At 39.5% G+C, this 11,909-nt stretch overlaps 1 protein-coding gene across 1 annotated transcript in view; it reads right to left on the bottom strand.

Moving 5' to 3' along the window:
• The window catches only part of helz (helicase with zinc finger), a 48,405-nt gene that overhangs the window by 13,390 nt on the left and 23,106 nt on the right, over positions 1-11,909 (bottom strand). Inside the window, 6 exon segments of the mRNA XM_035659427.1 lie at positions 662-953; positions 2,120-2,348; positions 3,270-3,453; positions 6,081-6,228; positions 6,862-7,007; positions 8,916-9,034. Of these exon segments, the coding sequence (XP_035515320.1) occupies positions 662-953; positions 2,120-2,348; positions 3,270-3,453; positions 6,081-6,228; positions 6,862-7,007; positions 8,916-9,034 (1,118 nt within the window).

The raw sequence follows: 11,909 nt of genomic DNA, 5'->3' as shown, positions 1-11,909 counted from the left end.
GTGTGTGTGTGTGTGTGTGAAGCCGACTGATGCTGCGGAGCTGCGGCTCATTAGGCTCAGTGGGTGATGGCAGCAGGTTGGCAGCTGTGGTGATTTCGTTAACCTTTACCTCAGGGCAGGCAGGGAGGACAGAAAGACAGACACACAAACACATTTCAACCCATGCTAAACAATCAAGCAACACATCCTTCCGCCAAACCTGCAATACTAATTTCCTATCTCCGATGTTTTTCTGGGTCTAAAATGAATGGCCATAAAGTAATTTCCTGTGGTGAAAATTAAACGGAGTAATTTTAATAGATATGTGCTTTGTGCCAGCATGTGCCAAGCTTTTATCATTCTTCCTCTATGAAAACAAGAAGCACTCAATTTATTCTTGATAATTTGTTAACTTTTCTAAAAACTAATAAGTGGCTATCAAATATATTATATGAATGTGGAAAACCCTACAACACTTCAGCTTTTCAAATGTCCTCTAACCTTCTTTCTTGTTTCTTCCCCTCCTTATGTGTGCAAACTCTAAATTGTTATTTTCAGTATTTACAGAAGAAAAAATAGATACAAACATCATTGTTTGTCAGAATCAGCCATTTTTGCATCTTTTTTTGTAATTTCTACAGTTTAGTGTCAAGATTTGTAAGGACCATCTTGAAAACCTTACTTTAGGGGGTGACTGCTGCTGTTGCTGCTGCTGCTGCTGCGGACCCTGCTTGTTGGAGGCGGGTTGTGCCTGTTGAGGATGTGGATGATGGTGGGGATGGAGGGCCTGCGAAGAAGAGTGGTGCCCTTGCAGGGGCCTGAGGGCACGGGGGATGAACTCCGGGGCCAATGGATTCAGGACATAGGTCTTCTTGAGCTCCAGTGCCTCCAGCTGAGCCTTGATCTGCTCAAATGTGATGCCATGTAGGCTTGAGTTTTCGTGGCAGATGGACACAAAGTGCTCCCAGAATTTTCTGGAAAGGGGCAAAGAGAGGAAACAACAAACGGTGAGAAGTTTTACTTCTATTCTCCTTAATCTCTCCATGTTTGAATTGAGTGTTTATTGGATCATTTCTTTTCTTTTTTCCTGCTAGCAGTGTACCAAATTACTCCTTGGGGGTTGAATATAAAAGATCAAGTCTGTATAAAACAAAAGTGGAAAAAGAATGCGTAAAGCAGGTGTAAAGTGGTGAGGGGAGGGAAAATGAGGAAAGGGAAAATCAACAAAAAGATGAAGCACACTGAAGGGGAAAAAAAATTACAGCTAGGAGGCAAGACAGGAGCAGCAAGAATACAAAAATGAACAAAGAGCACAACAATTATCTCTCATCAGATTGTCAATAAATGAGCTGTCATACAAAACAACCAAATCATTCTCACCAAAACGGGATCTGTGAACATTTAAAACAATAGAAAGTCATGTTTAAAAGAATAACTGTCCCTCATACAGGAGTAGTAATATAAGAGTGGGAGGAAAACCCACATTATTAGTGTGCTTACATTTGTGGCATACTAATCCTCAAGATCTGCATGATAAATAATAGCATGCTCTTTTTAGTTGTAAAACATTCAAATGTGGAGGTAGGGGTCCTTTAGTAAAGTGCAGCTTATTATCCCATAATCAGCTGGCTTGAAAGTGATCCACAACACAGATGTTAGAAAAAAGAAAGAAAGAAAATCTTTCATTCTTGAGAGGAGGTTTAATGCTGGACAAACAATGTGTCCATTTTTGACACATGAGTTTAATTGCTCCATCTCTGCATGCTGACATTTGCAAACAAACCACAACAGACAGTTGCTATGGAAATTGAAGGTGGGGAAGGGGGTTTAAGAGTGAATGAGTTAAAGAGATTGAAATAGAGACAGGCCTTGTAGCTACTTCTCCCCTCGTAGCTACTTCTCCCCTCATAGCTACTTCTCCCCTCATAGCTATATAAACAGTAAAATAAACAGGTGTCCACATGTCACATGACACAAAAGTACAAATAACATCAGTCATTAGTGAAGTTCGGTGTTCCTTTTGGGTGATCCTGTAGATCTACCACATTACAAGTCATTCACTATAACTGAACCATTACTTTATAAACAGATCTGCTATGTTACAGTATTGAAGGCTTCAGCCAAAGAAGCCTGTCTTTACCTGCAGCGTCCAACAGAGCACAGTGCTATGGGGTCTCCCACAACTGCAACCAGGGACTGGGCTCTTGTGATGGCCGTGTTGAGTAGCTTGTAGTTGGAGAGGAATCCATAGTCGAGGTCCTCTGTTGAGTCCTCAACTAGCTGCTCTTTACGTTTGATGGCCGTCTGCTTGTGCTTGCAGGTATGCCGCGTCCGCACCGTGCTGAGGAACAGCACGCGGAACTGTTTGCCTGCAAACAATTATGTATTATGAAGTTTTTACAGATAAAACATTTAGAAGAAGCAAAGCACCATCTTAGAATCTTTCGTTTAAACTTGAACTTTTCTATTTCACTACTTAACACAGGTTATGTTATGGTTTTTGCAATGAATGAGAACTAAACTCTTGGACGAACTTGCTAGCCTCAATGATATTTGATATCAATGGACACTGAAACCACTCAAATAGAAAAAACTAGATGACTAATGAACACATTAACGAACATAATCTGAGTGTGTGTTAAATTCTAAGTTTTAAGCAGCGTACACTTTTCCTGTTTGTGTGTATGTGTCTACACGTTTTATGTGTGATTAATGAGGAAGTTAATGACCTGTGGAAAGCAGCTGGATGCAATACAAGTGGGAACTTCATGAGACTGAAGCAGACGAGAGATTGCGGAAAGAAACCCTTACTTATATTCTCCTTATACTAGGACTGGAGGATGAAGGGCAATGTGAACACTGATAACTGCAGTGGAAGATGGTAGGGTTTTGTCTTTAGGGTAATGTAGCTCTCATTTTAAGCATCACTTTGACCGAGGATGGACATTGCACACAGACATGTGTGAGACAAGCTTCATGGAGAAATATTAATGAGACACTTGGGGAATAAAATGTTGTTTTTTGTTTGTCTGTAACTACTGTTTTAATTGCATGACCATAGCAGCTTCACCATCAAATTAACAGTAAAAAAAAAAAAAATACTTTGGCCATGAATAATGTTTTGTCAGTTGTGCCTGCAGGATACCAACAAGGCAATTTAAATCTCAAGATATCATTTTACTGGTATATTAATGCATCACTAGTTTCAGTGTTTGAGCCAGCAACTACACACATGCAATTCCTCATTACTGATATAAAGCATGAGCATGCTGGTTAATAGTTTTTCTCACCTTGGACATTGAGCACCCTTTCCACGCTGACCTCATGCATTCTCTTCTTTCGGAGTTCGGCACGAATGCGGAACACCTGGTCAGCGTATGGCGACACCACTCCGATGCTGCCCTCATCCAGCTTGCCCCAGGCCACTGGCCACTTCTTGCGCAACTCCTCCACCCGCTCCACAATCTCAAACACCTGAGGAGATGGATGGACGAGAGAACGAGGTAATAACAAGCCTGAAATGCACGCTCTCTTCACACTGTCCCCACACACACGCGATCTGATAAGAACTTTGAGAAGTCAGGGACTAAGGGATATTTTCCACCCAGGTAAAAAAAGCAACAGTGGGAGACAAAATATTTGAAGAACAAAGGAGGCTTTATGTGCTGTATGTCACTGAGGCGTCAATGTCAACCCCCTAAATAAAAGAAGCTATGGCTTGATGAAAATGGATGTGTTGTTTAACCGCTGAGAAAAAAGGCTTTGAGCTTTCCAGAAAGGCAAGGTATTCCATGTCAGCACTAGATCACAATGCATTGCTAAATGAAAAATAACATTTTTAGTAAACTGAATGAGCAATATACATAATATCATACCTCAGTCGCATGTTAGCACATTAAACAGTCTTGGTATTAGTTATTAAAGCAATTTGTCATACAAACACTTTTTCCATTCCTGTTCGGAGCTTAGGCATGACATAGAAATATTGTCTTCCACTTGAAGTAAAGCCCATCAAAGACTCGCACACACACAAGACAATTGGACAAGCTTTACTCAATGCATTTTGATTTTGGAAGATTATGATAATGGTGTTAACGATTTGACATGAGTGCTGTATCAGAGACGAGAGGTAATTCATTTGGCACCGCTGACAGTTTGGGAGCAAAACCAAGAAGCATCCATGGTTTAATTGGCTGGAACATGTCAACAAAGGGTCAGGGGTCAGGCACAGCCAATGACCACAATCAAGTGACTCTATAGAGGGACCAATCAAACAGACTAAATTAATCTCACATCATGGTGTCAACTGTAGCTCTTGGTTGGTCTCCTAATTAAGTTCATGGGTTTCATATTCAATTATGATAAGACAGTGAGTGTTCCAACTTATGGTGATGAGGCGAAGTAAACAGTGCTGATAATCATTCACTTCAATCAAATCCCTGAATTATTTATAGAAAATATATTTATATACGTGGATCTACAGCCTAACAACCATGCAATAATGCTAATAATTTGAAACTTAATATGTCAAAGAAAAAAATCAATTTCAAACATATATTATTATTGAAACTATCTGAGGCCCAATTATTTATATATTATATGTATAATGTGTTTTTTCACTCAAATTTTAAGTTTTTCTGCAGTGTTAATTCATATGCTCAGTTTTTTTTTTAAACGTTTTCATAAGAACTGTTAGCTTCATTATTTAACACACTGTTGCCGCAGAGGGGGTGCAATTCGGATAAGGCAATCTTCATCACTTTTAGACTGTCCTATCGTCATCGTTATAGATCGCAGAAACTGAGAGATGCAGCTGTGGTGATATATGCACATACACAATCGTAGAGACAGCAATGGAAATCAACTACAATGTAGACTGAAGATGACAGTGTGTTCTCAGGTGGATTAAACTGCAAAAAGAAATCCATTATCAACTTTTCAATGTGTGAGAAACAGGAGGGGTAACTAGCATACATGACAGCCCTGACAGGCTCGGTCTGATGATGAAGTGTTAGTTTTAGATGTTTAATATAATCAAAATATGAACATGTTCGTAATGTTGATGCTCACAGTGCAAAGAGTGCAGCTTTTGTTTATTTCCAATTAGATACAGTGCATGTCATCATCAATTACAAAACTGAATCAATATGTGGGAGTAGTTCACGCTGATTAACTTCACATTAATCATGTTTTTAGGCTTTGATAAGCGTCCCCTTCCCAGAGGGAGAGAGCAGATCTAATTCATATTATAGTTTAGTTCTAAATGTCAAACGTGTATTTAGGAAATTAGTATTGAATTATCACGATTGTGATTTAGTGAAATAAAGTAATACATTAGCTCCATGGCGCAGGACTGGGAAATAATTAAATAAAAAGGTATTTGTTTATGTAGTTAGCAATTTTACCAAATGTTTTACAATGCATGATGCCTGTAATTGCATTTCTTATCAATTAGGAATCGATCTATTTCAAAATGTAACATTTAATTTCGAGCATGGTGAGTACATATTAACACAAATTCCTATTTGACTATTTGTCCTAATGACATTTTGTTAAACACGAGCCCTGGTTCATAATACTTACAAACACCATCTCCAATGCCACCCAATAGTACCCCAATGCCTTTTCTCTCTTTGTGTTTGTAAATCATTACCACACTACTTTCTTTGTGTACATTTTAGGCCTGTCCCCTAATGGCTGAGTAAACTGTGTCAAACAGGAGCTGGGACAAAAGTATTAGGGGACTGTTGCAGCAAGGAACCTTTCTCTTGTAGTACAGCACTGCTGCATGTGCTAACTGTATGAGTTGCTGACTGCCTGCCACTAGCTTACAGTCCCATTTTGAATGACGGGACTTAGTGATATTATACTGTGTTGAAATAAATTAATGTTCAGTCTCCTGGCTGCTGACATATTCAAAATCATTACCGCCTTTCTGTTAGCATTTAACAGACAGCTGTTCAAATATATTTTTTTAAAGGACTAAAGTTTTGGCTGGAATTAACAACTACTGGTTGACTGGGAAAAACTTTAGTCGGGACAGCCCTAATGAATAATATAAAAAAATATTAAATAATATAAAATATTATTCTTCCCCATACCTCTGCATTGTTGTAATAGGCAGTGCTGTTCTTCTCCTGGACATCTTCTCCCCTGGCTGTGAAGAAGGTCAGAGGGTAGAAGTCCTTATGGGAGGGCTGCTTCCCACTTGCCATTAACTTCCCATCATAAAATAATTCTGATGTGTAGCTGTAGGAAGACGAGAAGGGGGTGGGGTGGAAGAAGAAAAGGAAAGCAAAAAGAGGGGGAAATGAGAATAGACTATGTTTATGCAAGGATATTAATCAGAAATTATTGACCATTCAAAACTAAAATATTTTAGGGTTCAGAAATTGCAGCAAGCCTGATGACTAAAAAACTCAAATGGATCTTCTCAAAACTCGAGAACTACTATGTGCTGCTGAGGGTGCTGGTTTTGTGCGTGTGTGTGTGTGTGTTCTTTTGCAGCTCCACCCAGCAACATAGTGCACTGTCAAACACAGTAGGTGCATCTGCATCCACTTGAAAAGGTAAAATAACTTGGGTGACCCATGTAGAATTGTATTGAAAAGAAAAGTATGGTAAAAGTAGTATAAACCTTCCTTCATGTCTGTGAAGCATTCAAAGTGGAGTTCATATTTAACGTTTCACCAGTAACCCACGTAGCCCGACTCACTTTCCTCTCTGCACAACCCAAGACTGTCAGTTCTTCACCTGTTTTCCCTGTTCCCCCTGACCTGCTCCTCCCACCCCCCCTTTCTTCTCTCATCTCAACTTTCTCCACCTTTTCAGCCTCTCCTCCCACGGTTTCGACACAAGGCAGTGTTGAGGGCTCACACCTACTTGATGATAGCTTCATGGGAACGGTAGTTCTCACACAGGAGGATCCGACATGGGTATTCAGGGGGGTAGTGCTCATACAGCCGATCCAGCAGTGACACGTGCAGGTTACGCTCCCGCGCAAACTCGCTGTACACAAATGGACTGAGCTGCAAACCGAGGGACAGTGAGAGTGAGAGAGGCAGGAGAGATGGAAAGCAAAGTTGGTTTCAAAGCATGACAACGTAGTTTACCATTCTCTCACATCATCACATTTACTTTCTATTCAACTATGCATTTCAATTTGGTATACTCAATCTGTTCAGAGTCTAACCAAGCAGTTTCAAACCAAATGATTGGCACGTTTTTCATTTTTAACCCAATACTGCATCCAGTGATTTCCTTGATTACTCTGTTTCACCTCTGATTGAAGTTATGCTAATCACATGAAAACACATGTAGTGCTTGAAATGAAAAAAAGGCACTCCATGGCATATAAAGCACAAGACAGTCTGAAGTCTACAAGAATGTCATGTGCTTGCAATCTCATGTACGCTTCCAAAATGATTTGAACAAAATGTCCCAGGCATGTCAGCTGCTTTGACAGGATAGTAGAATACAATCCCTTCTTCAGCTTGTGTACAGCAGTCTTACGTGCCTAATCTATACAGAAATTCAGATAAGTTGGAAATTCTAATGCTTTTAGTTCCCAGTTTAGTTTCAGGGTTTTTTTGGAAGGTTCTATTATGATACTACAAATGTTATCAAATTTGGCCTTGTAGCTTTCTTTCTTAAACTGATTTGAGAACTTTTCTTGTTTTGGTGAACTGCAAGCTTTTCCATCTGGTGTGTATGCCATTAAACAAGCAGTACTTGAGTCAAAATGATTATAGTGGAATTTTTTGATTTTGTTGGAGTATATATTTAGTAGCCAGTCTTACAGATCTGTGCCAAAATGGCACTGCTTGCAAGCCAGGGCAGAATAGCTCTTATTTCGTAAGTAATAATTCAAGTAAGTGAATAAATCAAGCATGAATCACTAACTCCTCCAATAGCTGAAACGGTGTAAACTATTTCAGTAAGAATTTTCCTTTGGTCCAACGGTAGTGAGCAAGATTTGTGACCATCATCAACAATAGGCTTTGCTATAAATAAGGTTACACATTTGCAAAACTGTGCACACCCACACAAATACACACAGACTAATTTACCTTTTGACCACTGCCATGTACAAGACAGCAATTTATCTTTAGTTTGAATCCTAATTTAAGCCTGACAGTCAGAGAGGGTCAGCTTGCTTTAATAAGGACTCACACAGTCAATAAGAAAGCAAACAATCAATAGAGGCCTTAGCCTTCATTGACTATTTATCTGGCTCTACCAGCAGACTGGAAAGAGTAAGGAGATGGAGAAATAGAAAAGGGCAACATCCTTCCTTGGACCACTTCCCTTCCTTGGAGTGACTAAGTGCTTATAAAGGATAGAAGGGTGGTAGGAGAAAAGCATGAGACGAAGTGACTGAGATGAATGGATACACAGGTGGACATTGTGTTTTGATCAGTTTCTTTTTTTTTTTCGCACCAAGGAATAGCAGAGAGAGATCAAATAATTAAAGCAACTATAGCATGGTAGACTCATGCCTCGTCTTCATCCACTGCCTACTGGTAATCCTGTGCCTGTGTCTAAAACCAGGAGAGGAGGAAATAAGGTTTTAATTCCTTGTGTTGGCTTAGAAAGCTTGACTGATGTGAGTTTATATTTGTGTTATCGGTGGCTGAAGTGGTCTCCAGAGCCACAGCTTGGCAGTGCCGGCTGTCTGTTCTTTTGTATCTGAAGTACGGAAGAGCGGAGTCTAATCCAAGTGCAAATGAAGTTATTACTTCTACTTGACAGCTTTGCATCCAAGTATTCTTCTGATTTATTTTAGGATAGAAAGGAAAGTCTTCAATGAGCCAAAGACCATGTAATGTGCATTTACACTATCTGGTAATCCACAAATAAGCTTAGAAATGCTGCATTTTTTTCCCTGGAAAAACTTGCTGTTTAAACAAAGTATACATTGAACTCTTTGTACTTACCTGCATATGGTCTCCAGCCAGCACGATGCGGGTGGTCTTGCTAGCTAGAGCAAAAGGCATGATGGTTTCACACTCCATGGCCTGGGCCGCCTCATCCAATAGGATATGAGTGAACAACCCTGCCAAAACAGAAAGGACAACATCATCAATTTACTTAATAGTACTTATATGCTCAATATATACAGTTATACTTCACCCACAAATGCACGCTTGACTCACACTATATCTTGTTGACAACAAAAAATGCTGAGTAATATTAAAAACACACACCAACCATTAGTTAAACAGTCAAGAAGTTATGTAAATGATCCTGGGAAGAAAAAAACAAATAAAAAATGCTTGGTTGAATAAAGGGTTACATTTTGGTATTCCTCGAATTGTGAGTTTATACAGTGTTTCTTAATCTATAATAATATTATAAAACTTTCATATTGATGTTTGAAACCAGTGGCTCTCTTTCTAGCAGATATGATGAGCTATTTATCATTGACCAATGCTTTAAGTACCTCCTCATGTCATTTCATCATAGCTCTTAGTATTACAGACTACAGAGCTACCCATTTTTCCAAACTATGCCTTCTCAGCAACAACAGTGCTTTTAGGTTTTGTAAAGGAAATGTTAAGCATTTTGGATTAAGGACAGAGAACTTGACAAAAGCCGTGTCACCTGTAACCTGTGTCATTCAGTGTGAAATACTCCAGTAGCATAAACTTGAATCTAGATGAATCGGATGGTTCTCACTAATGCCCAGAGCTAGAACATTTTTTCCATTGTTACTTTGCACATTAATGAACAAAAAAAATGTTCACTGGGAGCATTAAAACCCTGTAACTGTCACTAATGTGCCATCCTCTCAGTCACTCTTTTCCTCACCTTCCTTTCACCAGCCCTGCAAACCAGAGGACATTTGTGGACATTTTGAAATGGATTGAACAGAAGCCTAACCCTGATTTAAAAAGCTCAAACGGTGCTCGGCAGTATGAGGGGAGGGGATGAAACGGCATGGCAAATGAGTGCTGGAGCAGGGAGCGGGGAAAGAGAGACGCTGAATAACAACCAGCAAACAGCCTCTGAAGCCTGAACACCATTTCCACAGGAAAGTATATGCAGATATGAAATGTGACGGTTGAAAATACAAAATAAACTCAGGGACTGTCAAAAAGTAAACAAACAACAGAAACATGGGCTGGCAAGAAAAGAGGTGGAGTAGTTTGATTTGAGACATTCACTCCTTAGTATCTGCCTTTGAACAAATGCCTGCAAAACATATTGATCCCCCCACCCCCACTTCCACCAGTGTTCTCTCTAAACTGTGTGCACCTCACTGAAGGATAGCACTGTTCCCCCACTGTGGTGCTGTAAAAAAGGCATACATTGTAACAATGGCCCGTGTTTCTGCATACATATTTGCAGAATGTGTATAATTGGGTTTATCTATTAGAGCTTATGAAGTGAAAAATGTCCCTTTAGAGTTGTAAAGTGATTGACTGAACAAAAGCTAGTACAATAGTCAAAGGATGTATGCACATGTTGGAAAAAATGTCTCAGCATTGTTAGACTTGTTTTATCCACAGTACGATTTATTAAATGGCAAATGAAGATTGCTAGATGTCACAGAGGTCACACTTATTGTGAAGATGGGGGGTCATATGCATCAAGTTATCCACACAGGTAATCTCTCTGGATAGTTTATATACAGGATGAATGAACATTCGGGCAGCAAAGTGATTCACTGCATCTACAAGGGACTTGAGGTCATGTAGATATGCTACCCCATATATCATAGTTTATTATTGAGGGCCATCTTTGTTGACCCCTTCTTTAAATTGTAGTCAATAGGATCCTAGATGCATTTCTGTCTACTTGCTCTTTCACTTCAGTCCAGTATGTAATGTATGTAGTATGTAACTGCCAGATTATATACACGGGTCATTACAAATGGGCACGTTATCCCAGGCAGAGAAGTTGAGTTCAGGAGGGAGGCCAGAGGGAGGCAGAGATGGCCCTTTATGAGCACCAAGTAGACAGAGTGGTAGACATGGAGGAACATGGCGCTTAATGTTTCTCATGGGACATAGCTACCTGCCTTGGGGGACCTAGCTCTAAACCAGAGGTCCAAATTACATTTCTGTAGCTGCTATCTGTCATTGGGCTAATAATGATGTTTGAATTTGGAAACAACAGTGGTAAAATAAAGAAGGCGAGAGGGATAATAAGCAGAGGTGAAAGAGATCAGAGGCACGGCGTTGCAGAAGTGATTTGGGGGAAAGATGACTGTTTAATAATAAATGTCAGCTCCTTCACTTCACACACCCAGTCTCTCACATTCTCCCTTTCACAGTCTCTTTCTACCCTTTTCACACTGTAAAAGTGACTTGAAAATCTGTGATCTGTGAGTGTGAAAGGGTCAGTGCAGATAACTCTACCCCATTCAAAAAGTGTTGCAAATATCTGGTTTGAAAGCTTTGCCAAACTCAGTTAAATTCTCACAAAATACTTTCGCAACCCTGCTCTGAGCGCTAACATAACTTTTAACCTTATAACAACTAAATGTGACATTTATTATTACATAATTTTATTACAGTCCTATAACTGCCCAATTACAGGGATGTAGTTGATGGCAGTGTGGCATACAAACACAGCGCTACACGGCATGTCACTTCAAAAATTCTAATTTCTCCCCGTCAGCTGAAGTTCATTCATGAATGTAGAGTTCGCCTTTCCTGTGCTTTTGTCGGTTAAAAAAAAGGTAGAAAATGCCTGAACAAAGTTGCTCTGACAAAGTAGAATGTTTTACAGTTTCAGAGTTGATGTGTAAACATCATGAACTGAATATGAGTACATTTTTTCAGAAGAAATGCCTGATGTGATGTGCAGAGGCATTTACTCTCCATTACTTGGTTTGAATTAGCCAGCAAACAGCTTTCTACAATAAATGGACTCAGATCATGTATTAATGTTCATATATATATATATATATATATATATCCTTT

This window comes from Morone saxatilis, unplaced genomic scaffold (genome assembly GCF_004916995.1).
Source record: "Morone saxatilis isolate NCDOM2014 unplaced genomic scaffold, NCSU_SB_2.0 Contig17, whole genome shotgun sequence".
Taxonomy (NCBI): domain Eukaryota; kingdom Metazoa; phylum Chordata; class Actinopteri; family Moronidae; genus Morone; species Morone saxatilis.
The sequence above is the reverse complement of the archived record's forward strand: the minus strand, read 5'-3'. Positions and strand labels throughout refer to the sequence as shown.